The 26,883-nt window shown below is 49.6% G+C and overlaps 4 protein-coding genes across 4 annotated transcripts; 2 read left to right on the top strand and 2 right to left on the bottom strand.

Annotated features, from left to right (window-relative positions):
* Positions 1 to 13,422: 13,422 nt before the first annotated feature.
* Positions 13,423 to 18,391, bottom strand: N7496_003993 (ATP-binding cassette glutathione S-conjugate transporter YCF1; the record flags this gene model as incomplete). The annotated part of the gene is made up of 6 exons (XM_056696924.1): positions 13,423 to 13,689; positions 13,766 to 13,857; positions 13,925 to 13,993; positions 14,056 to 14,210; positions 14,269 to 18,023; positions 18,098 to 18,391. 6 exons carry the CDS (start codon positions 18,389 to 18,391, stop codon positions 13,423 to 13,425), a joined length of 4,632 nt encoding a protein of 1,543 aa, XP_056559136.1.
* A 1,051-nt stretch (positions 18,392 to 19,442) lies between these two features.
* N7496_003992 (uncharacterized protein) lies at positions 19,443 to 20,282 on the top strand (the record flags this gene model as incomplete). The annotated part of the gene is made up of 2 exons (XM_056696923.1): positions 19,443 to 19,773; positions 19,831 to 20,282. The coding sequence occupies 2 exons, from the start codon at positions 19,443 to 19,445 to the stop codon at positions 20,280 to 20,282; spliced, it is 783 nt and encodes a 260-aa protein (XP_056559135.1).
* Positions 20,283 to 20,361: 79 nt separating this feature from the next.
* N7496_003991 (5'-methylthioadenosine/S-adenosylhomocysteine nucleosidase family protein) lies at positions 20,362 to 23,135 on the bottom strand (the record flags this gene model as incomplete). The annotated part of the gene is made up of 3 exons (XM_056696922.1): positions 20,362 to 22,324; positions 22,384 to 22,862; positions 22,929 to 23,135. The coding sequence occupies 3 exons, from the start codon at positions 23,133 to 23,135 to the stop codon at positions 20,362 to 20,364; spliced, it is 2,649 nt and encodes an 882-aa protein (XP_056559134.1).
* Positions 23,136 to 23,418: 283 nt separating this feature from the next.
* Positions 23,419 to 26,371, top strand: N7496_003990 (uncharacterized protein; the record flags this gene model as incomplete). The annotated part of the gene is made up of 4 exons (XM_056696921.1): positions 23,419 to 23,683; positions 23,736 to 24,297; positions 24,500 to 25,752; positions 25,818 to 26,371. 4 exons carry the CDS (start codon positions 23,419 to 23,421, stop codon positions 26,369 to 26,371), a joined length of 2,634 nt encoding a protein of 877 aa, XP_056559133.1.
* Positions 26,372 to 26,883: the final 512 nt, after the last annotated feature.

Raw genomic sequence — 26,883 nt, 5'->3', positions numbered from 1 at the left:
GCCGTGCTCTCTCGATCGCCGGATCTGAGCGTGATGTGCCCCGGCGTTAGTTTTGCAGGGCCGCCTCCAATAAGCGAGGGCATCCGAGGGCTTCACTTGGGTCTTCCTGGGGCCTAGAGGGGCGGCGCTGCTTTACACGAACCTATCAAGGTGCCGATTGACTAGGGCCCAACATCCTGGATCCTGGAATGTCCAAGAATGACTTGCTGAAAGGGCTTTGCCATGGGTAGTTTTGTTTATTATTTTGGTCTTTGTGGGTATTGGAAGAGGGTTTGATAGTGATTAAGAAACACACATCTCTTTTATCCGTCAAACGTTGGCAGTTCCTGTGTCGCCATTGGAGAATCACCATCTGGGCGACGGGCCGATGTCTGTCATGGCTTGGGGGGAAACCCTCTCCCCTCCCCCCTTATGTCGATCTGCTCCCCTCTATCTCTACCCACCGCATCCCTCCCACCGGGTCTGGACCCGGGTAATTGGCGTTGACTTTGACAGGAACGGTCTTCGCGGGGTCGTCCGCCATCTCCGTCTAGGATATGCCGGACTTGGTCGCACTTCAGCTACTAACAGTACATAGAAGAATACCCCCCTTGAGATCAGACCCTCGTATTTTGCCCAAATCAATGGTCGTTTTAAGCGACCATCTACTACTCTCTAGAAGGGGGAATTGAAGGCCAGACAGGAAATTGGAATTGAACAAAAGCACCCAAATGGACCTCGAGCAACCGGTCTGGCCACAGAAATACGGGGGGGGGTACGAAATGACTGTATAGAGATCACGAGGAGCAAAAGGACGACTTCAATGCAAATCGAGACCCGCAGTAAATGAAGGTACTTTTCAGATTATGTACGTACGAATGATAATGGGAATTGTACGGACTAGTAGGATAACTCGCTGCTCTCTGTACTTCAAAAGCCCTAACCAATCGCTTTGCATTCTCTCCTGAGCGCCACCAGTACGTACTCCATAAGTAGAACTAGAGTCAACCCGTCATTAATAAAGATCACCCATTTCAAACGCTCTCTCTTAGAGGCTGCCTCGCCAACCAGGGCTTTCGATAATCTCTACCCGCGCTGGTTAGCCGCTGTACTTTGGTATCCGCCCCCAAGCGGTCTCAGTGTTGGTCTAGACGGAGTACGAGGAAATTGGATTAGGTATCTTCGTTAGCAAGCCATAGTAAGTAGTAAGTGACCGATTGCCATGATTTCAGTGGACAAAAAATATGGTCTCTTTGTTGCGCAAGCAATTCCCCCCTGTCTCCTTGAACTAAAAGTCCCAAAGTGACGGCGTTGCCATCCCGGTGATGAGCGACCGCTAGTCCCTCCTCGGGTCCCATCCTCGGTCTTGGGTCCCATCGGGTCACCTGGGCTAAAAATTAATCTAAATTAATGATCTAATGATCTAATGATTTCATAACCCTGGGCGTTGAAGCGAGGCCCAGGGGAAGGGCACCACCTAACCCAAGCTACTGTCAACGCGTGCATCTCCCGGACGGGTGGATTTGGGGGCCACTTGACCCTTCTGGTCGGGTCAGGCTGCTCCCGATGAGGTGCGAGATTGGGTCTCTGCGAATTCCGACGATTTGTTAGCGAAATGCCTCTAGTGATATAGTGCTGATGGTGATCACAGATAGGAAGATGGTGGAATATCAAAAAAGGCAACCTGGGTTTATCTACAGTCCGCGGAGATGGGATGTACAGTGCAGCCGAGGCATGCGCAAACAAAAACCCGAGTGAGTGGTGAGTGGACTTGTACCTGCGCCGTGTATGATCGACTTCGATTGCCTTCTGTCTTATTCTTGTGATGGTGTTATACCCATTACTACTTTCGATCCCCTGCCGTTTAAGTGGAGCGCTATCTTTGATTTAGTCTATTTCATTCTTTATTCTAATCTTGCCTTTTTGACGTCCGGAATTGGGCAACGGCCTACGTCCGTAGTTGCCCACTATACAACCCCACTACGCCTAGAAATCGAGGCAATAACACAAAGGAACGAGTTCGTAACTAAATCATCTAGTTCAATTCAATAACAAGAGTACCTTTGCCCGATGACACTCTCGTCCAGATCGGTTTTGGTGAGATTTAGGTTGTCGCATACTCAATAGACTAAACTGGCGTTTCGAACCCTGGTCAAAGTACCTTTTTAGAGGTATTTGTCACTGCGAATAACTCAATCAGTGCCTAGGTGTACCTATGTAACAAGCTATCTACGACAAGCCTAATGAATGGAGGACTACCACATATCCCCTTAATCAGTCTCAATATCGAGTCCGAGATCTACCACCATCACCAACAATAACACTAACAGCCGCCCTCCCCCCCCCCCCCCCCGAACCATCATCCGTAACAATAACAGCCAACGGCTTAACACCCTGAACCCACACGCCCATTATCCCAAGCACGTCGCAAGGGGGTGGTTTCGGAGTCTTTGTTTGCATGACCCCCACCGGCCCCTCCACCAACAACGACCCGATAATCCTCAACCGTCCAGTCCACCCGCCGACCGTTCGCTCGCTGGTACTCTCCCGTCTTGACCCGGCGTCAATTTGCTTTTTGCAGATGACTGTCATATTGCCAATGCGGTGCGCACTCGGGCTACCGGTTGGCTAGGGCGCAAACTAATATACCGTCGTGGCTGCGGGCGGAGCAAAATTGATTAGTTAGCGTCCATCGTACCCCTACTCCGGATACTCCGTAGTTTTGCCTAGGTAACTATCGGGGAAATGATGAACACGGGATGATGATAACGTATTTTGGGGAGGAATGGTGTTTTCGGTTTGTCCATTCAAGTTGAAAATGACGCCGTGGTCAACACTGAGAACCGGATTTACCCCGGAATACGAAGATCATAGTAGACAATTCCAAGAAAGGGAAACAAAGTGCCTGGTGGCCTAGAACAAAGCCGTAGCAGATCGCGCCCCCAGGCCAGCGACGCCGCTTCGCAAATGCCGAAATAGTGGCGATAAGCCCCCTATTTCTTGCTCCAATACAGATTACTGGCAAATATAAATGATAAAAAAAATTTTCAAGGGTGTCAAGTGCGAGATGCAGACTGCAAAATGCACCAGATGCTCCACACGATACAGTAGTAGAAATCTGCAAAATGTAAAATGCAAATGCAAGCGCATAGACCGACTCAGCCACATGTGGCTCAGCTCAGTACTCGACGACCTGCTATTAACCAACTACTATTCTAAGTAGTTACAGTATTTCTCAGCTGAAACCCACCACACTGCAGTAGTAAGCATGCACTGAGAACGAAAATGTCTTTCCCCCTCCACCGCCACACTTGCCCTTCAGGCTGACATCTGAGCTGGGGCCACAGCAGGCCCCCAGGTTATATTAAAGTACAGGGAAGGCCCCTGTTCATCAACCCCGGCCATTGCTCCATTATTTGCCAGCCTGCAGGTCGTTGCTGTTGGCGTCTCGATCACAGTGACTATTCTTGTTCGATGTGAAAATTTCAACTTCGAGTACGAAGTACTTTGAAGCAGGAGGGGCAGGATTGATTCGGATTTCCGTCAATTGGAACTACTTCGAGCCGAAACAAGCTGGTGGAAGGGAATGAGTAGGGGGTTAGTGTTGTTTGAGGAAAGAGTGCACACGTCGAATTGAAAAGTTCATTCCCTTCGCCACAGTACTTATTTACTTAGGACTAATGGGCTATAATCGGGAGTATGATGATTATCATGATAACCCGCTATTACCGCCGGGGATGATGGGAGGAACGGTATTAGGGCGATCGAGAAAAGGACCAGAACAGCGCCGGAGCTGTTCGGCCAATTCCCCCTCATGATGCAATCACCCTGAAACCCCGGGAAGGCGGTTGTCTTGGCCTAGCATTTTCTAACAAGTTGGGAAACTGGAAACGGATGTGACAGCGGGAGAGCACTGACAGGAGGCCCGGTAAGTGGGTTGGTGGGGGGTCGGGGATGTCGGGGGTTGGTTTATTTCGCGACGGAGGCTTGGGAGGCTTGAGGACTCAGGGTTGTAGTGGCATCTGATGGTGATCATGGGCGACAAGAGTAGATTTGATTCGGTCGGAATTTTTGGAATATGGGCGATGCTTGATTTACACTGTTTGTGCCCTCGGCATGGCGCTTGACGGCTGTCTGGCTTTGTTTTACTCTTAATGTATGGAGAACCCAAAGGGTCGTAGGAAGATGTCGTTTTCCGATCATTCTCTTTCAGAATGGGACTACTGCAGTTTACTGTATGTTCTACAGTGTCTACTTTCCAGGATGTTCACCGCCAACTGGTCATCACTGCAGCATTTGCTACAAACTCGAGGCAATCCGTACTTTGGACCATTACTTGCCAACACCAGCCCCGTGATCGAGTTTTCCACTTTTGTACAATCCCAATGTCTATGGAAAAAGCCACGAAAAGCCTAGGAGTTCCAGATCGATCTTATATCCCTTTCTTCGATACGAACAAATGCGAGAGAAAGGGGGTGTAGGCAAAACGGGAGGGGAAGAGCGAGGCAAAGGTCGAAAATGGGCGTCTTTTCGCGAGACACAGGCTGCATGGATGAAGAGCAACAAAGGTACCTGGAGGCAACTCCATAGAGTTGGAGGATGTAACTATCGGCGGACAATCGCTATGTTAGTTTATTCGTGGGATGTTCTAGAGTACTCGATCTGGGGGTGTATAGTCCTTCATAGAGAACGGAGGCGTTGGTACTTTGTAGAACTCTACTGAATCGAGCAAAAGCAGAAGCAAAAGCGAAGGTCTAGATGAAAGACGATGTCCAGAAGAAGTCTAATTGTCTCGTACCCTTGACGAATATCAAGATTATCATTGCCGGGCTCTATTTTATTTCTCGGGTCCCTGGGCGGGCTCCCAAGCAAGGCATACCGGAACTAACGCACCGGAGACTGGCGAGCCGAACAGCCGCCCACGAGATCGATCAATGATGCGTAGCGATCGAGAGCTCATCGGAACAGCACGTCAGGGCATGATGTCATGTCTTGCATGGACAGCTTATGCCTCGGGGGCTTGGGGCCAAGGGGGAGCCAAGTATAGGAGTATAGATAGATGATGGGGGCGTTCATGGGGGGAAGTCTCGCTTTGGGCACTTGGGGAACCCGATGAAAGGTTAACTGGATTTCCTAAATCTCACCAGTCTTAGGGGTCATCTGCTGGAGGGCGGTCCTCTTCATTCTGAGTATGGAGTCGTGCATCTGTACTTTTGGCAACCACTCGATCGGGACAATTTGACTGGCTGCACGCGAAACTCTAGCGCCCTTTTAGGGAGTCTCCTTGTGGGTCCAGACCCAACATCAACCAGGAAAGCCATTGACAAGCCATCAGAACGCCCTAACAAGCCACGGCGGGGCCGGGGACGACGGTCCGGGGCGACTAAAGCTGTCAAACTCCCATCGGGGGTTAGCGTGCTCCGGTGCTGAGGGTCAGAGCTTGGCAATCATCCCCTCTGTCCCAAATAATACTGTATCTTCTGGAAACCACCATCCAGCAACTCCGAGATCGCCCATGGGGCATTTTTGGTGTTGTTCTGCGTGTGACTCCTGTTTTGTGCCCCCTCGATCTGACCTCATCTCATCTCCGTTTTTCCTCCCCAATGACCGAGTTGGGGCGGTTTCAGGACGCGATCTTGTCCGTGTGCATTGTATGTTTTAGGAAATTCGGTTTCCTGCCAGTGACAGAAATAGGCAACTTGAACTAACCTCGTCCATAATCGTCTTGAAATAATGGTCTATAGGGCAAGTTTGCCCTCGATGATCGACTTAACCACATCTGTCAAAAGTCCGACAGTTTGGTTGTGCCGCAATTGTTGGCCCTAAAGCGGGAAAATGGACACCGAGGGATTGGGCCAAAGTGGAGGAGATAGTAGATCGCCAGGAAGATTTTCGTCGCAGACCAGCCAATGCGCGCCAACATCTGCCTTCCTTCTTCGCATCGATAAGACGACGGCAGTCTAGCTTGCCAATTACTTATTACGGAATACTCGTTATGCCGGATATTTCTATAGCCTCGAACGGTCTAACTATTTGCCTATTTGCCTCCCCCTATCCAGGCCCTCCGGTTCAAACTCCATGCAAACTACTGTGGCTAACACCATTCATTGCAGAAATTACAATCCTTGTGGATTGGAATACGAACCTATCGCCCAATGAGCCTCTCCAATAGGACAAAAGCAATGTGAGACCGCAGGAAATTATTCCCTTTTATTCTCCATACTGGCCCGGCCCGTCCGCCGCATCCATAGCGTGTCCCCTCTGAGCCTTCTCTCTCTCTATCTCTCAGCTCGGCCCAGCCCGACTAGAGTAGTGTCAACTGCAAAAAGGGACGCAGGCAAAAGTAGACTGCAGAATGCAAAATGCAAGTCAGGATGGGTAATGGATCCTCTAGGTAACTAGATGGGTACTTTGAACAGGGGGCCTACGCGGACTATTGTTTCCCACTTACGTACCACACTACGACAATGTACTTTGTTGACAGAAAAGTAAAATGAAGTCCCATCGGTCCATAGAAGAAAAATAATGACGGACTCTTGGCATGATACTACTGGGAGATCTTATTCTGCAGCTCTTATTTAGCATTGTTTAGGATTGATGCGGTTTAGAAGGAGATGGATGCGACCACAGCTTTAGTATAGATGGAACATCTACAATCTATAATTACATCGAGAACATCGAGTTCGAAAAAGTTGACAAGTTCACACCCTTCTTTGGGCTTTCTGCAGGACGGTATGACCCGACTTCCCCTGGAGGCTTATAAGCGCTCCGCATTTCCGATGGACCAATAATCCTGGGCCCAGCTGGTGTAATCGCCGACCGGCACGGGTTTCGAAGGCCCCTCCATCGCGCGATTAGCTCTGCCACTCTGGCGGGTTCTGCGGGAGGACGAAAACAATATTTTGGGGCGCACAGAACTCAGCCGCGTGGAATTGACACCTGGTCCTTGCGTAGTCGTTCAGGACGGTTTTTTTTATTTAAGATTGACATGGGTGACAACCCGCTTATTGACTGATCTATGACTATTAAAGCCCTAACTGATATACTAACCGAAGCTATCTAAGTAGTTGCATTATCTAGTCGGCTTCATTTCATTCGGACCATGTTTCAGCACTAAAGTACGGGATTGGTCAACGAATTCCTTTTTTGTGCTTCCTTTTGGCGAACTCCTCATTAGACGACCACAAAGTACCATGATTTGATTAAGTAGTCAAATGGAATTGGTCATCCTACCAATTTTACCTTTTGCCTCGTTGCATTGATCATCTGCCCCTTAAATTCTAACATTTGTACGGAGTACTTATGTACATAGCAAAGTGGGGGGAAACCTAGTCTTGAATCTCTAGTGATCGCCCCAGCCCAGCAGCTCGCTTGGGAATAATCACCCACACTATAATAATGGCGTTGTGTGCGAAGGAAAAAGAAACGAAGAGAAAATAGGCAAAGAAAAGGCGCCCTTGCGTGAAGGATTCCGGAGAAGTTCTCCCGATATGTGGTTCGTTCTCATTTGAGGCTTTAAAAACGTGGACATTATTATGCGCATGAAAAACACAAGCCATGTGTTTCCTGCCGGGAGAAAGGGGTACACAGGGAATAATGATGCAAAGTAAACGGGCAAAGTATGCACCCCCCGATCGACAAAACACCCTTCGTATCGGCCTTCGCGAATCATCAACGGCTGTGTTGATTTCAGCTCAGTCTTGATGACCTTAACGTTGCACACTACCTCGTATATTGCCCTGGACCCAAGCACCGCAGACTCTATTCCCAGCTACCTGGATATCCTAACTGCGACAAAGAGGTCCGTGACAGGATGACAGACCAATACGCGGGGTTAAATGCGACCCTCCCCTCTCGATCCTTGCAGGATGCCTATGAACAGGCAACCTCCGTCCAATCAACCGGTATCCCCCCCCAGTCGAGCGTCGCGCCACATGGTCCCTGCTGCATGGCGCGATACCCAAATGTCAACAAGCGCAAAGCTACGCGGCGCGCTAAAATCTTCCCCGGCGGCCCAGCCCAAGAGCTTCCACCTTTTCGGAATTCCCACCAGACTGGGACGATATTTCAACTTGCAAAGCTCCTCTTGAAAAATGGCATGCATTGGTCCAGCGGGCCTAGAGCATTTCTGATATCATGTTTTACCTTCTCTTTGGTTCTTGGATTTTCTTTTAAGAATAGACCAATTAGAGACTGCCATTTATAACTCCCCCGCTAAACTTTGACTACAATTGCGGGAGCGCTATTCTTGATGATCCGGCCCTATGGAATACCCAACCTGGTGGAACTTGATTTAATTGTATTTAGTGTGCGTTGGTCTCTCTGCAAAATGCAATCCAGTCCCCTCCTCTAGACCTGCAAGCACGGACAAATTGCCCGAAATGGGGGGGGGGGGGGGGGGCGTGGGGGGCATGAGATCGTCCCTGGAGATCTGTACTGCACTCGGGATCTGATCAGAGTACCGTGGCTGAAACAATGTCATTGTGCATTAAAACTACAATACTCTTCTGTTCGTCTGACGTTGTCTGCTTCTGTGTGCTATGCACAATTAAGGGCCCAGAACTATCCGTATGCACGATGCGATCCGCGATATGCAGTTGGTAAGGCTAGACCAATGGGCTTGTTCTCAAGGCACTTTTAGGACAACGGGTATTTTCTTCCTTAACTGGATTGATTTTGTGAAATCCAAAAACACTAAACGCTTCGTGGTGAGACTATTGTGCCCTAAGCGCTTTCTATTCTTCGAGTATCGTACGGGGTTAAACTAGGGTGGACCAAGTCCCCGGAACGGGGTTTCCACATTGCCGGAGAGGCCCGATCCACGCGAGGCGATCTGTGGCTGGGAAACTGGGTTCTGGAGGCTTCGTGACAAATACTTGATTTGGTACTTTTGACCATAATCTACCCCGTACAGCGGAGCTCCGCTGTCAAGGAAACCCTGCCATGAACTAACTCATCATGACGGCGCCCCGAGAGAATTAACGGAGATTGCTCTGACCATTTTAACAGATCTAGACAAATATCTTGCTAAGCCCGTCATGAGTACGAGTATCTTTTGAAATATCTTTGCAGATGGCCCAAGTGGTATCTCTGATCTGAGTAAGTGATTATCTTTCAAGTTACGACTAAAAAGATGATTTTGAACTCGATATAAAACTCCACCATACAGAAGACTACCGAATAGAATACTATGTATTATTATTCATTCTACCAGGCAGAAATCTCAGGCCCCAGGGGGTGGCAGCAGCTTTACCCTAACAATAACTAGACATAATCTAGTTTACATTTCCCTGTGTCCTCTTAAAACTTCCCCGTGCAAGGTACTCGCCCACGCTCGGCCGCCAAGCCCGCCATCGTGAAATTCAACGCAGTCTTTTTCCGGGGGTCCAACCATTCCAACCACCCTAAATAATCCCGTCTGCTATACTCCGCAATCACACTGGTGTAAATTGATCACTGAAGCCACCCTAATCCATCTTTTGCTTCTTCCCCGAACCACAGGCCTAAGCGTTCCCGGAACTCCGAATCCTAGATCCCCGATGAGAAAGCAATCCCACCATCCTGGTTTCCATCGACGATCACAGCAACCTCCCGGCCATCATGAGGATCCAGTTTGTCGGGTATGCAGAAGAATCCGCCTCATCCCCCACCTTCGGGGTCCATCTATGTAACTAAAGCTCTCCATACTCTGCGGGAACCTATATTCTATTATCCTACGAGCGAATAGATGGAGTCCACTATGGTCAAGCCCCTCCTCCAGCCTCCAAGGCCGAAAGGGATCAAAGCTTACAATAGCCCCCGCAACCAAATCCCGAATGTTGCTCGTTAACTTTTCCCTTTTCCCACAGCTTCATAGTACTACGGACGTAGGACCGGTCTCGAATCGCCTGTAGGACGGCAGCTGCAGATCATACAAAAGCTTTACGTGGACCACATCATCTACTATCCGCGGTCAATGCGGAGCCATGTGCAGCGCTGTGCAACATTCTCAGACCCGATGACCATGGAGAATGAGGGGTTGGATTGACGATCCGAGAGGGGAAGCGGATTGAGGCTGGCTGGGATGGTTACCATGTACCGGGTTCGCAAAGTGCAATCCCTGCTTTGCGCAGAAGTTATTCAATTTCTCGGTACGCCTTTGACGTGCCTTTCTTGGTAGGTTTGAGTGAGTTGATGCCGGTGATGGAGGGGTTGGTGTTGATGTATTCTATGTTCTATGCCTGATACGGCAGATGGTAGTCAGACTTGAAAGATCGTAGACCATTTTATGCACATTGTCGCAGGTACCAGATCGAATCTGACCTCGGCGTTACACAATGTCCTATTCCAGCCTCGAGCAGGTTACAGCATCCGGCTTTCTTGGGGCGGGGAAAGATCGCATAACTTCGGAAATCCTCGGTGCAGGAACGTAGATGGCTTGAACAGGACTGGGTCCCAATGTCATGGGTATGCCGGATCGTCCGATCCGCTTGGGGTTCGAGCTAAACTCGATCTCCCATCAGATCAAGGTGGATGATTAACTTCACGGTTTCAAGATACAGGACGCCGTTACTTCAGTGGCAATTCTCAGAGACCCATGGTGGGGAATTCTCCTATGCTTTCTGGCAGTAGGTGACATGGATGACCCATGGAAGCATCAGAGTCCATCTACCCTTGACCCGAATATGATCTCACGCAGGACCCAACACCATTGGCCCATCGGCGAACAATGGCCCATATAAGAAGACTGCTGGAACGGGAGCGACGATTCCCCGGAGACGCCAGAGCACTGACCCCCGCGAGGATCCATCTACAAGCATCCCTTGCCTCCACGACACGCGCACTGGCTAACGACAACAGCTGAAACGAAGCTCCATCCCAAAACCAGGAATTGCATTTCTCCCAATCATGCCGCCGGCTCAGAAGGAAGAAGAGCCCCGTCGGCGTCAAAGCACAGACTAAAGGATGTCCGGCACAGTGCAGAAAATCCTTGAAACAGCAATGGGAATTAGGAGTGGGTTCAGTGGAAGCAGGTAAGGCTTTCCCCGATCCTATTCTGATTTGGTCTGATCTTGATGCGCCAGAGGCAATATGACATGCACCATAGTATGCCACGCGAGATTTAATATGTTGACTCGCTGCGCTATTGCCTGTGGATCGCACTTTCTACCGAGATGTGGTCGAGCATTCAGGTACGCTGCATCTAGCTACTAGCTGGTATCAGGTAGATGGGACCATTCAATGAAACTGCAGGCTTGGACTGTAGCTAGTGACAATATAGAGATGGGCGCCGAGATTGTTGCATGTTTGCAGAAAGTACTTCAATTTGGAATCCAAAATTAGGAATTGATGATTGAATGCGTTACGTAGATAGGCAGCATTGTTCTATTCTAGGTTTGAGGTCTTTCTATGTCATATAACCGCAATTTCTTTTCTAGAGACTAATTGAAGTACGCAATCATGCAGTAGATCAAGATATCGCCTCTCTGAAGGGTCGAGGCACATCTAGCTGAACAGAAAGTCAATTATCGTCAACATTTCGACATCCATATCCTCTATCTACATCCATGCAATACTCAGCGCCTATCTTCACATTATTCTGCCTATAATGTATGCACGACGAACTTCAATATCTACTACCTACATAAAGTATTCACATGAACACTCGTGGAAGGATTTCACTTCCGCCAGCGAGCCTCCGGTAAGGGGCTGTACTGTCGGCGTTGCCGCTATTGAGACGCGGCGAATATATATTTTCCCGAGCTATTCTTAGTTACGGGTGTCAACTTCCATTAATGGTTGTATGTACAATGCCATTACAATGACAATTACTTGCTTTAATTGCATAGACTTCGAAGAGGACGTGGACTCTGTGGATGCATCTCGATTCATGTAGGATCTTGTGGCGTAGCAGGTTCGCACAGGGTCCATGGCTTACTGTGGAACGGGTTCGTAAAAGGTCCGGTCCTGCGATCTCGGTGCATTCGGTACCTAATTCTTCAATGCAGGTGTGGATATATATTTTTGTGGCATTGAAAGACAGATCGGGTCTATGGTTTGGTTTGCACGGTCCGCATAACACGGCAGTTTACCTAGCGGCATACAACACGATTGTTTTCACAACCGAGGAAAGCGAACGAAATTAGAACACCCTGTTAGACATTGTTGAATCGTCAGATCCTAGTTGCTGCAAACCCGGCAGTGACGGGACAAACCACCCTAGTCAACTAGCGGCGGTGTACTCCGTACTAACATGATAATGGTACACCGCTACAACCACCCACCAACAAGACTTCAGCGTGTGATGGAAATTAGGATATCAAAGGATGTCACCGCCACGTTGGACAGCGAGACTACTGCAAACAATCCCGGGAATCTGGTCTGAAGGAATTGAAAGGAAGATAGAGGAAATGAAAAGCAGTTATGTCATAATGTATAGGTATAGAAGCTAAGAATCCTGCTGCCCCTCCCTCGGTACCTAGCACGATGCGAAACCGGCCTTTTCTTTTCCGTTTTTTCCTTTCTTTTTCATCCCGACATATTGGCACCCATTTAGACTCGGATGATACCACAAGAGGGTTATCAATCAGCAAAAGCAAAGTCGGTTCTGCAACCGAATCCAATGGCGACAACGAAAACACACACGATTGAAAGATAGGAATGGAGATGATGGAGGATTTAGTTCGTTACAGAAAGAGAGAAATGATGTAGATCACGACATCACGAGCAAAAGCAAACATGATCGTTGTAACCGAACCCAATCGCGACCGGAACAAGCCCAAAATTGAAGGATAGACATGTAAAACTACGGAGAATTTAGTTCGTTAGAAGAGAGAAACGATGTTAATCATGACATTCACCAAAAAGCAAATGAGCAAAAAAACAAAGCATCTTCGAATCAATCTCAAGATTGCAATCACCTGGCTTCTAATTATGTTGCATCGAGGCACAAAATATCTCAAACACCGGAGGCTAAGGAAATCTTGCCTGCGTAAGAAATTCAAGAAAAAACTTTTATTCTTTACATTTACACACTGCTTTTCCCTCAGAGTTTGCCCCCTCCTTTCCCCCCCACTCCACATCTGTCAGGGGTGTCCCAGCGAAACAGATTGAGTTTGCCATTGATACATACAAAAAATGGGAACAATTAGACAAAGAGGGACAGGCCCAGTCTGCGCCACAGATAGGGGGGCAACAGCTGTGCATTGGAACGGCGAAGACGGAGGAAGAGGGCATGATCCATGCAGGCGGCGTGGCAATCCAACAATCAGCATTCACGCTCATCCAGATCGACCCGAAGGGCTCCAGAGTAGGCCCGGATTCCCCGAGCCACTCATAGTTGCGAAGTGCTCTTGCATCCGGATGTGCATGACAGGCTGGCAGGAGCCCAACCCCTTCCAGATTTGTCGCCGCCGTAGGATAGGAGGAGAAAGCTCGTCGGGGTTATTTACAATCGATTGGCGGTTAGGCTATTTGCGAAGAAGAACTGGCGAGACCATCGCTGTCAAGCAGACCAGCCTCCTTGGCGAGCTCGTAGAAGCGACCACCCTGCTTGATCAGGTTGGCTGGAGTGTCGAATTCCGCCACCTGGCCCTTGTCCAGGACAACGATGCGATCCGAGTCGATAATCGTGTTGATGCGATGAGCGATAGTGATGATCGTTCGATCCTGGAAGATACTGCTACGCAGAGTGCGCTGAAGCAGCGCGTCCGTCTCCACGTCAACCGCGGCCTGGAGGATTACGATTGTTAGCTGGTGCTGCCTCAGGCTGGTAAAAAAGAGAGTGGAAAGTGGGCAGCAATCTTACCGTTGCCTCATCCAGAACAAGGATGTTGCTAGGTGTAAGCAAGGCCCGAGCAAGAGAGACCAGCTGGCGTTGACCCTGACTCAAGTTGGATCCTGTCAGGCAGAAAGTGTTAGGTTTATACTGTAGTCACTCGTGATCGAAAAGGAGAGCAATTCTTACCTCCTTCTTGAATTTGGGCATCGAGTTGGCCTTCCATGCTGGTAACGTGGTCCTTGAGTTTGGCGTGATCTAGATTGAGTGTAAGCCCGAGTTTTGTAGGCACTAGGCTATAGAAGATTTTTGAATCATACCTAAGACGCTCCAGAGCTCAGTATCGTCATGGGCATGACGCGGGTCCAGGTTGTCACGGAGAGTGCCTTCGAACATGGCAGGATCCTGAGGAATGATAGCAAGGCGACCACGGAGATCGAACAAGCCAATGGAGGAAACGTCGAGTCCGTCGATACTTTAGGTAATGTTAGTATTGCTATGTTCCGAGATGAAGGAAGCAGGAAGGCTCTTACCTGATGGTACCACCAGTAGGCTCAATAATGCGGAACAGAGCCAAGGTCAAGGAACTCTTGCCAGCACCAGTTCGTCCGACAACACCAATCTTCTCGTGAGGTTTGATGTCAAGGTTGATGTCCTTGAGGACCAAGTCAAGACCCTCGCGGTACCGGGTGCTGTAGTTCTTGAAGGTGACAGCACCCTGAGCGGGCCAGCCAACGGCAGGTCGGCGCTTGAAGATGACATCGGGGGCCTCGCTGGGCAGGTTCGCATACTCGAGCACACGCTCAACAGAGACAATGTTGGTCTCAACTTCGACCGTCTGGCGAACGATCCAGTTGAGAGACTGAGTGATCTGGAGAGCGTAGGACATAGCCAGACCAACGATACCGGGTGAGAGAAGGCTTCCAGTTGCGACAGAGATAATGGCAAGGCCAGCGGAGGCCAGAATGATGATCGAACCAATAAACTCGAGGCGAACTGCCAACCATCGGTTGGCACTGATGGATGGGAAATAAGCCCGGAGGTTGGCATCCATGCGCCACTCGTTCTCGAGAGCAAACCGGTTCTCCTGGCGGTAGGCACGGATAGTTGAGATACCACCGAGGGACTCCTGGAAGTGAGCATAGATCGGACTGCGAGTGACACTATCCAGACGCTTCAGCTCACGGGAGGTCCGGAGGTAGTACTTCTGGTAGCTGAGATAGACCCAGGCCAAAGGAATAATAAACAGCAAGAAAGCCGGGGTGGCGGATGAGATGACAATCATGGTGAAGACAGCACGAGCAGAGTTGGCGAAGAGCATGTTGAAGGTTCGGGCAAGGACCTCATCGACACGGTACACATCGCTAGAGAATCTGTTCAAGATACGGCCAGAAGGAGTAGTCTCGAAGAAGTTCATGGGCGAGCGGAAGATGGCAAATGCCATGCGCTCGTGAAGTTTGCGAGAAGCTTCGATAGAGCAGAAAATCCACAGAATCAGGTTCTGCATGATGACCAAAAGTGAGGAGCCCAGGCCGAAAGCCAAGTAAATGCCAATGAACTTGCCAACGCTCTCATTGCGACCATGAGACTCGTTGTAGTCGGTCCAGTTCTTAAGCCAGTAGTTCGCAAGTACCTGGGCAGTCTGAGCCGCCAAGAGCGCGAAGAGGTAGAAAGACACTGCAACAATATTGCTGTTCTTTGCGTACTCGCCATAGACACTCCACTTGACCTTACCTTGCTGTGCGATCTCCTGGGTCTGCTTGCTCTTGAGTACGTTTTCCTCGTCTCCAAGCTTGCGGCGCGGGCCTTGCCAAGTCGCCGTGCTAGCTCGGCGGAGGGTAACGGTGCTTGTCCTTCTGCGGGTATCGCCGTGACTCTTAATGGGAACAAGAGAGCCAGGCTCCTCCAAATCTTCGCTATCCGAACCTTCGCCAGTCTCAATCACGGCCGTGTCTTCCGAGGGGTTGGGGCTAGCAAGACTATCATCTGAGACGCTGGCAGAACGCTCATCGTCTGATTCAGCTAGGTTTGTGCGGACAAGGTTTGAAATTTCGCCCTTCATGGCCATCAGCTGCTCGTAAGTGCCCTTTTCGATAATGGTCTTGTCACGGAGAAGGCCAATGAAATCGGCCTCCTTGAGGACAGTGATCGCGTTGGTGGCCAGAATCCTGGTCTTGCCGCTGAGGATACCGGAGCTACCAAGGACCTTGTTAATGATGTGACGCCCGACGTGCTGATCCACTGCGGAGAGAACATCATCAAGAAGGTAGATATCCGCACGAGCATAGACCGCACGGGCGAGTGTCAATCGTGCCTTTTGACCGCCAGAGAGCGAGATTCCACGCTCTCCAACTTCGGTCTGGTCACCATCGGGCATGATCTTGAAATCATCGAGCAAAGCGCAAGCCTCCACGGTCAGATCATAGAAGGCAGGATCCCATCGATGTCCGAACACAATGTTCTCTCGAACACTGGCATTCATGACCCAAGGGGTTTGTGCGACATATGCGATGCGACCACGAACGACGACTTCACCTTGGTTCTTCCATAGTTCACCAAGGATGGACTGAAGCAGGGAAGACTTGCCAGCGCCAACACGTCCAACAATACAGCTGAGCTCACCCTTGCGGGCACTCAGGTCGATGTTCTCGAGCACAGGAATACCAGAGTGGCGATCCCAGGTGAACGTAGCGTCACGAATACGGACGGACTCGTCGCCTGCATGCTCCACAGAATCCTGGTAAATAACACTATCGGTCTGGAGTTCCTCCGCGGTAAAGTACTCTACAAGACGCTTCACAGCCACGGTAGACTCAATGACGGAGGTAATAACCATCGGCAAGATAGAAAGCGGGAACGTGAGGAGATTGAAGAGGGTTAGTGCAGGGAAGACGATATCGGTAGTCAGGGGCTTATCGCTCGTCAAGACGAACACAGTGAAGGTGGAGCAGGAGACGAGGAAAGGAGTTGACTGCCAGGTGAAATTGGCGATAGACTGCGTAGCTCCAATCTTACGGAGGGTGTTTAGCTCGAGGTCATTTCGAATATGGCTGAGCTTGTTCATGAATGCTGTGTTCCAAGCATAGAGCTTAATGCTCTTCATGTTGTTCAAAATCTCAGTCATCAGTCGGGTTCGGGAGTCCTTGTTCTTCATCTGGATGATCTGCAGTTTCTTCATCATCCGTGCAATGACACCATTGAGCGGAATCATCAGAATCATGACACCAACACCCGCGAACATGCTAGGTCCCACAAGCTGGTAGAGAGAAAGCATGCACAGCGTAATCTGGAACGGAGCCGATAGCAGCTGGGTACCGAACTGGGTCAGGTCAGAAAGACGCTGCTGGTCGACAGCCATGTGGTTGACAATATCACCAGTGGTCTTGCTCGCACGACCCTCACTTGAAAGACGCAAGGCCTTGGCATAGATGAGGGCAGTCAGAGATGACTTGACCCGCATACCAGTATCGAAGGCTCGCTGGAAGTACTGGTGAAGACAGCTGGTCTGGCAGACCGAGACCACGAACATTGCCAGGGCGATGGCCACACCGCGGATCACTGGCTGGGGGTCCGGGCTTCGGTAGGAGTCGATGAAAGCGATCAAGTATCGCAGCAGTTGGGGCTGAACAAAAGCGAGCATGTCACTACCCGATTTGATAATTGCGCCACGCATGTAGGGACCACCGAATGCCTTGAAAAGAGCCAACCAAAGAGATGGGCTCTTCTTCTCGAGCTCCTCCTCCCACGCAGTATTCAAATCATCCAGAGTTGCTCGAGTAGTGTCGCGGCGACGGAGGTTCCACAGATCATCCTGAGTCAAATAATTCTTGTAGCCAAATTTCATCATCGGCGTCATCCATCCGAATGTAAGGACCGAGAAGATGTCGGCATAGTTGTAAGGGCATTCATCTTCGTCGCCGAGCGCATCATAGGCACTTTGCTTCTTAGGAACAAAGTATTCCAGGATAAATTCTAGCAAGGAAAGGCCCAGGCCGACGTTGACGCAGACAAAGTTTGGAAGGTGTTGGAGGTAAGTCTTCTGAGCGACGAGCGACTGCAGCTTGACGGCATAGGCAATGATAAAGAAGAGCCAGTAGAACAGGACGACCCCATTTGGCTGCCGACTCCGCCAATGCTCGTAGTACTGCACAGCAAAGATCACACCGAGCGAGCCGAGCGTCAAGAGGGAGGACCAGAATCGGAAATCGGCAAAGAAGTTCTTGGGTTGAGTTTCGGCATGCAAGGCGGCTTGAAGGGCAGTAACGAAGATGAGAGCAGCGAGAACAGCCTATAGTAGGTCGAATTAAACATGATTAGAATCGCGAGGAATGCGGAAGTTCGGGAAAAACGGGACCGACGGACCAGCTTAGCATAAAAGTGCCAATTCTTGGAGACGGGTTGCGGGACACGCTTCTTCAGTAACATCCAAAGCGCAGCGAGACCAGCCAACGAACCCCACACGGCGACGACGGCGACAACTACATCCACAAAGCACGAAGTCAGGTAGAAGCCTTTCAAGCTGAGCGGACCCCAGCCCTCCGGATCGCCGCAGAAGGCCTCTCGCTGGTGGTGGTCGAAAGCGGAGGCGAGTCGCGACGGCGAGAGGTTTCCCGAAGGTGAGTCCCCTAGCACCATCTGCGTATGACCATCCAACATGGTGGTGACAAGCGACAGCGCGCCCAGGATCTCCTTCCGTGAGCACAGGCGAGAATGGTGAAAAAGGCAAAAGGAAGGATTCTCGGGGAATCTAGAGAGCTTCCAAGTTCAGAGAGGCTGCTTACTAAAAGACCGAGCAGAACGGGGGGCTCGGGCGGTCGGGGATGCTTACCCAAGTGGAACCAATGACGATCCACTTGATGACGTCCGCGATGACTCCCCAAGGGGGCCTCCAATTTGGGGGGGTTGATAATTGCGTGCAACCAGATTCGAGGAGATAATCTCCCGGCAGCAGTCGGTCTTTAATTGACCAGACTGGGACTATCCGAATATCGACTGATTCAAGTCGAGACCATTTACTACGGGGATATCACGTGAGCGGGACCAAGCGCTCGGCGATAAGCCTTCTTTAAGCCCGATTAGGAATCGCTTCAGGAACCACATGGAAGAATTATTTTTACGAGAGTCGGGGTTAGTTATGGTACAATTTGGATCATCTATGGTTCGAAGGGCTCGCTTGTTCATTGGCTCTCCATCGTGTCATCTGTGGCTTAAATTAAGCTACTCCCCTGGCTCTCGGGACCGTTGTAACACTCCAGAGCCATCGGGTCGGTTCCCGACATATTATCTAGATGTCTTTTAAACCTATGGGCATATCGGTCATGCTTGTCTACGGTAGTTATCTAGTGTACTATAATAAAACGAAGTAGTATAATCAGATAATTAGATAGAAACTAATAGCTGATTATGGTATCTTCAACGTACCTACCTAGGATGCTCTAGAGACCTCTAAGAGAAACCCTTACCTAGCTATCCCAAGCTTATAATTATAGCCGGATTCAGGCTTAGAGTAAGTATACCCTATTATAGTAGGTACTCGCTCATTGCTCACTTATTCCTTACTTATTGCTCACTATCTTATCAGATTATCGTCACTGAAGCGTCACCTATTATCATAAAGTAACCTCACCTTCCTCTACCTCAATGATATATATGTTGGCTTTATCCGAATATACTGCCCGTTGTCCTTTGCTATCTTAATACCACCAAAATGCCGATGCAAAATCGCAGCTACGAGCTTGTTCTGGGTAGTAGCTTCCTTAAAGATCTTCCCCCTTCGATCAAACGATTTCCATATCACGGGGTGTCAGATTTCTTCGATATCTTGGAATCCGAATCCGCTCGTTTCGAAGTCTCCCCCCACGCAAGCGAATCTCTCCTCTTTCATGCCAGCAAAGAGACCATCGACACCCTTTTCGATCTTGAAAACGAAGACACCCCTCCCATCGCGAAATATCTCACTTCATTTGACACCAACGAACAACTCTTCTTGGACAGGATGCCGTCAGCTCCACACGGTGGGGCGCCCTTCGCTATGCACGGTGTGATCATGGAGGCTATACGATCGATGGGGCTGCTCCCTTCCTTCAGTGTATAAGGGAATGCAGATGTCAGAGCAGAGTCCCGAGGAAAACAGCCAGACTGCGGTTGGGTACCAAGCAAAACCACTCGTGGGGTACCTCGCTCGCCCTCCGTTACTCTCGAAGTAGCGTTCTCGGAAAATGACTTCAAGCTAAACTCCGATGTGCGCTTCTGGCTCAATCCTGACGAGGGAAAAGCAAACGTATGCTTAACACTTCAGATCGGTCGATCACAGCCAGAAATTCGGATTGAGAAGTGGGAGAATCAGAACGACCGCATCCACCGCTCTCAAGTGATCTGGATTACCAAGCGAGGAAACCAGATCAACGTTAGTCACCATCCTCTTGTCATCTCGTTTGATAGTCTGTTCTGTCGCCCATCATCCTGTCCACGGGAGAAAGATGTGGAACTCTCACAGCAACAGCTGAAGGAGGTCGCGGAGATGATTTGGGAACACCAATCTTGGTGATCTATCCTTGTACGGACCAAATGGATTGCTATTACCTGAATTGCCTCATTGTCAGAATTTTCTCTCAAGATAACACCGACTAGGCCATGACTAACCATTCGCCTATCGGAAATTCCTCCAATACAGCTTTCATACAAGACGCAGCCGTCGCAGCAGCATAGTGTTGCCAGTCTTTATTCTTATGGCTGTCGGCATAATCGCACACGCCTTTGATGACAAGGCACGGCAAAAGTTCCCAAACCCCAGAAGCCTCCATCTCAAAAGCGATGAGGTTATGCTGGATCGCAGTTTCATCACGATGTTGCCCGGATTTCATGACCGTATCTCCAGAGCCAACGAGTCCGAAGTGGATTATAGGTCTTGGGGGGCAACTTTTCGCAGAGGCGTCCTGCAGTCGCTTGCGCGGGACCAAAGACCCCTTCTGACATCCAAGCCGTTGACAAGTCAGTAATCGTGCTTCTTCGCATACTGGATCTGTCCCGCCTTGACAAGAACTACATAAGTGGCAGGCTGCTGGATCCTGATGCTTGTGTCGATAGGCGGATTGAAACAACTCGTCTTTGCCCATGCCTGGGTAACCAGCTCTCTGGGAACCAAGCTTATCCTGCAAGACGCTGAGATGCCTAGATAGCCTCGTCTCAATGCGTTCTCGCCCTCGTACTCCCTTCAATTTAGCCAACAAACCTCGAAGCTTGGGGCCAGCCACCTCCGGTCTGGCTTTGCTTAGAAAGGTATCCGGGAATCGCCTTCCAAAGTCATATTGTACAATTCCATCACTGATCACAACGTCGCCGAGGATAAGATCGTCCTTTCCGGCCGAATATGATGGAACCCCCGCGCAGACTCCAATCACAAGCGCAAGCTTGATCTCTGGATAGCTGGCTCGTATACTCGAAGCCGCTTGAGTTGCGGCACCCTTTCCCATACCAGCCATATGGACGAGAACGACGTTATGGTGCAAGATTCTGCCTAGGGTGTACGTATTGTCGTCTCCGACTGCTTTGCGGAAGTTCTCGATTTCTTCGTTCAATATTTCATCGAACAACTCGCTGACGGCGTCTGCTTCCAAGGGTAACGCACAGAAAATGGCGATGGTGAATTGGGATCGATTGGCCGGTCTGGTATGTTGGGCCTGAGATGGAGAGATTAGAACTTCTGGCTTGGGAAGCTCCTGAATCTCCCAGTCGTCTCTATATGCGTGATAGAGATCCTGAAGAGGCAGCACAACTTTCTCGTAGAGACGTGACTGTCTTATTTCAAGATCTTCGTCGAGTCTTGACGGGTCAGTAGGACCATCTCTGAATAGTTCGGCATCAAGACAGTTGTTTACCACCGCCTCATAAGCAGCTCCAATCATATTTCCTAAATTACTGCCATTCGCCGTGGTCCATGCCCACTCGTAATAATCATTGATCGTGGTTTCATCCCAGGGGTAATGAGAGCTCTCAGGTCTGAATGGTTGCTTGGTTGCAATTTCAATAAGGATAACCCCCAACGCGAGAATACTGGGATACATATGAAAGAGGTCGTCTGCGATGCAGTAGTCCAATACTTGGCCTTTGAATTTGCGAAGCTTCGTGGTGAAATAGGGATGTGGTCGGATGTGGTTTCGATCACTGACTTTTTCCTTCATCATTTGGATATTGTCGTGCGTCCATGGACTGGCCATCCAGTAAGAATTGTAGTACTGCCACACTGATCTCGCAATTGTATATGCGAGCGTAATCTTGACCCTGTTGGACAGGTGCACTGTCTGTTCCAGCCATTCTGCTAGAGGCACACTCGCCAAGGGGAGAAAGCTTCGCCAAGGGTTATCTTGAACAGTGTCGGCGAGCTTCAATACGTTGTCATCAACATGCAAGTGAATTGGTGTAGTCTTTTCATTTCTGATCAACCTGCAAAACTCTCCGAGTCCGAGTCTTTGGAGGCCAGTTGGGAATGGCAACTTGCTTTGGGCGCTAGGCGACACTCTCGAGGCCTGGAATGAAAATGAAACTTGCTTCTTCCGTGGTGTTTTGTTTCGTCTTTCAGCACATGGGAAGCTGAAAGTTAGCTATTTGAAGGTTCACCTTTCTCTGGCGTGTTTTCAGACTGTCCATACCTAGCAACCGATACATTCACCTCTTTCCACCGGAGTTGAGGATTGATTGTATGAGGTGACGTAGAGTCTGCCGCAAACAATACATCGAATGGAATATTTGCATCATCTTGCTTATCGTGGCCAGGATCCAGTCGTAGCCGTGGGCATTCAAGGTGTTGAGTGCCACACGAGCAGGATGAGTGAATTCGAAGTTGGGTATAGAGAGTATTGTTTATTTGCGTGGGATACTTGGTGTCATTACTATGCAGACGTAGATGCTCATCAGGAAGTCCATCTGAAGAGTCCGTTACGTGTAGGCAATCCATGATGAACCGTAGGAGAGAAGGATACTCGGGGTTTTCCTTGACGAACTGCAGCAGGCTGCGTCGGACATCGCGAATGAGTGTTTTCTCAACAGGCGTGTTTGAATCCTTGCACTCTAGTATCCTCCAAAGCGCATTAAACAGCTCATTCTCTCCGACATGCTTGGTTCTCGGGACCTATTGACCGGTGTTGCCAGTGGTAAGTTTGGGTTACATCTCCATAGCGGATGAATACTCACTTACAGAACAAGCTTTGTTAACGAGCACTGCAACCTTGACTAGCTTGGAACCTTTTCCTTTATGGCGTGAGAAGGGGATTTGTTGAGTCAAGATGAAGAGTTCCCCGCCCAGCTGAGCGAACCTGTTATCCTGCGTTTCCAGGCCGAGACATGTTGCTTGGTTGCTGATCCAAGGAAAGACACCCCGACACAGATCATGGATATCATCCATTCTGGCGAATACTGCCCACGCTTACCCCCTGAGGGAAATCAGCAGTTTCTATGAAGAAGGGGAAGGAAGCTGAAAGCGACAGCGACGCTTGTCCAATCACGTGTGGAAAGATCTCAGGTCAGCCTCTTTAGGCGCTGCGGGGTACCTGCCACCAAGCTGTAGATAAGCAGGCGCATTCTTCTTGCTGGGGCAATGCGGATGGCAGTGAGCGATTTCCAAAATTCTACACCGAATCCTTCGTTTATCCACGGTGGGTGCATTGCCGTGAGGAGCAACGCCCACCATGGCGGAAGCTTCTACGATCTTTGAAGCCGCCACTGCATGTCATCACATCTTGAGGACGGCTATAACAGTCCCACGGCTAATGCAACAAGAATGGGCTGAGAATAGACTCGCAGACTTCAATCTGTGGGCCATGGGCGCTGGCGCCTCAAGCACGGGAAAAGCCTCACTGGATCATCGGCTACGTGCTAACCCGGAAGCACATACCATCTTGCTGAACCTCTTGTTGATGTTGCAGATTCTGTTGCAAAAATGCATAGACGGATGTATGAAATTCTATCAACACCGCAGATAACTGTATCTGATGCTGTATCTTAGGTCTCGAGATTGAAGAGACTGTTGCAGAGCTATCCGGCCAGGAATCGGCCAAAATGAAGGATGTTGAAGACAGTCTGAACCAACTCACAAGGCTGACAGTTGCCATCCGAAAAGCCGGAACCAGGTCCCGACTTCAAAAAGCAGACAGTTTGTTTGATCCCGACGGTCCACAGATTCGTTCCCTGCGCCGACACCTTGAGTTTCTCATCCTGGTGCGACCTGACGAGCATGGAGGCTCCTCTTTCAGCGAAAACCAACTTGACTCGTCGAGATTGAGCCCAATTCAATTACGGCTCATCCATGCGAACTTGAAGCGACGCAATCGCTTCATATACGCTCAACAACACGCTCAGAAACTAGAGAACAATTCGGGACACCCAAAAAACACGCCAAGGGGAAAATTCGGGTTGGTAAAGCACTCAAGGCATTTCGATCTTGCTCAAACGGCCTCCCTTATGGACGAGGAGAATACTCTTGCTAAGGATGACCCGCAAGCTCAGAGTACAACAACTGCCACGGTGGTGGATGAGAAAATTGAGATCCCGTCTGCACAGGTAATGAGGTCTGCAACAACAGTCGTGTCAGTTACAAGCTCTCGAATCACATACCCAAAGTGCCCACCTCTTCATGATAATCACATGGTTTTCACATGTCCTTGTTGCTGCCAGTCCCTTCCAGTTTCAATTGGGCGCGGGAGTCACTGGAAGTAAGTATGTACCGCCGAATATAAATGCTCAAGCTCATTGTGATGCCTCTCCGAACAGGAAACATCTGATGGGAGATGTCCTACCATATACATGTATTGTTGAGGACTGTCCCCAGGCAGACATGTTTTATACGACTAAAGAGACCTGGCTGAGCCATATGGGCGAAGAACATGGAGACACGGTCCAATGGGTATGCCATGCGTGCTCCCAAAAAAACATCTATGCCACCTTCAGAGACCCAGCCGATTTTACTGCGCATCTTGAGCAGCAGCATAGCAAAGGAATTAAGCCAAGTCAGATACCTATGTTGCTTTCGTCATGGCGGCGTAAAGTTCCTTTCGAAATATCCGTTTGTCCACTTTGCGGTTTCCAGAGTGATGATCAAACGGCTGTCCTTGATCACACTGCTGAGCATGTTCACTCGTTCTCGTTGCGATCATTGCCATGGGCACCGAGGGAAGGGTTGGAGATTGATGACGACGATGAAGAAGAAGAATACGGGGAATTTTTTGACGAACATCCATATTTTGACGTTAATAGTTGCTGGTCAGAACCCTCAGCGACCTCGTCGGGAGAGTCGCATCTAGCCACGGATCCGGAGAGCATTGCAGACTCGGAGTCCGGAGAACCAGCTCATCCGATGCACGAGCAGGAGCAGCAGCAACAACAACTACTGACAGAAGACCTTATCAGTCAAATGCCCCATGATTCCTTAGGGCAAATAGGTACAAGTGATTGGTTGAATTCACTGACTTCTTTCTCCTCCTTCGCTGAACACCGTCTGGGTCTCATTCTGGCCAACCGGCTGGAGTTGACGGGTGTACTGGCCGTGGAATATCAAGGTGCTTTTTACAGTGCCGTGGACATTCAGACGCAAATTCAATATATGGTCAAGGCCCTAAGCAAGACTGACCAAAGCCTTCGTGTGTTAAAATTTCAACAGAGGGAGATAAGGCTCCACCATCGCGCTAGCCAGCATCCTAATGTGGTTTCTTTGGTTCGTATCATGGATTCTACCGATTGCACCTATGTCGTGCTCGAGTTCCTCCCGGAAGGGGACTTGTTCGAAAACATAGTAGACAAAGGCAACTATGTGGGCAACGATCCCTTGGTGAAGCGTGTCTTCATACAGATACTTGATGCTGTCCAGTTCTGCCACTCAGTTGGAATCTACCACAGAAACCTTAAAGCTGAGAATATCTACGTTGCAGACGGGGGCATGACCGTCAAGATCGGTGACTTCAGCCTCGCTACGGAGGACTACTCCACCTCCGATTTTGGCTGTGGTTCGACGTTCTATATGTCGCCCGGTAAGAATGGCTCTCTCTTGCACCAAACTTATAATAATGCAGGACACTGACTATTGGCTGTACAGAATGCCAGCAGGCAAACGCACCTCCAAATTCATCCTACTTGAGCGCCCCCAATGATGTTTGGAGCCTTGGTGTGATCCTAGTCAACCTCACCTGTGGCCGTAACCCATGGAAACGTGCATCCTTGGAGGATTCCACGTATAGGGCCTACATAAAGGACCCCCTCTTTCTTCAATCCATCCTGCCTCTCTCCACCGAGGGAGTTTTTATCTTGAGCCGCATTTTTGAACGCGATCCTTCCACGAGAATCACCATTCCAGAGCTCCGCAACTTGATTCTGGAATGTCCCCGTTTCACAACAAACGTCATGACTCCATATGTGGCCAGCAGCGTACTTGATCCTCCTTGGCAGGGTCCCGACGATTTTGAAGGGCCGAGTTGGTATGACGATTTTGAAGAAGGGGGTCAGGACAATGATTTTGAAGAAGAGTATCAGTATAACTCTGTGCCAGAGACCGTAGGAGAGAGCCAGCAAAGTGATCCAGATGATACGTCTATAACTTCACCGTTTCTTCAAGATGTGGAATGGATGTATGAGTCTAGCGGGGGACAGTGACACCGATAGACCAGAAATACATCATGGGCACCATTTTTATTACTTTGACAATATGCAGCTGAGGAACTTGCAATGATGGAATGGATCCATTTGTATCTGACAGGGACATTAGACGCAGAATTGTAGATTGAATATGGATACCCTCGTGATATCCGGGATGAATCGAAATATTGCAGTCTGCCACGGAAAATATTTAGAATCAACTAGTGCTCGTGAGCACTTCAGCTATCGAAGATTCTTGCCCTGGAGAATGGCCAGTGAGTCAGATAGTTGGTCTGGACGGTCGGGCACCGTCTTGGTCGTAGCGTAGCCATGGGCGGTTACGAGGTACAGCCACCGAAGACGGGTCCTGCGCTGGAGAAATTGAGGCTGAGCAGATAATCAATATGACTCATTGTGATGGTTCATCTGTATCAGTGACTAAGCCTAACTTTTCCTGCCTTAAGTTTAAGTTTAAGTAGGTCCAGACAATCTAAAGATTCTCGAAGCATCCTGGAAGCTACCGCCTCCCG

This window comes from Penicillium cataractarum, assembly GCF_028827025.1.
Source record: "Penicillium cataractarum strain IBT 29864 chromosome Unknown utg000002l, whole genome shotgun sequence".
Taxonomy (NCBI): domain Eukaryota; kingdom Fungi; phylum Ascomycota; class Eurotiomycetes; order Eurotiales; family Aspergillaceae; genus Penicillium; species Penicillium cataractarum.
Note: the sequence above shows the minus strand (reverse complement) of the source record. Positions and strands in the feature narration are given on the sequence as shown.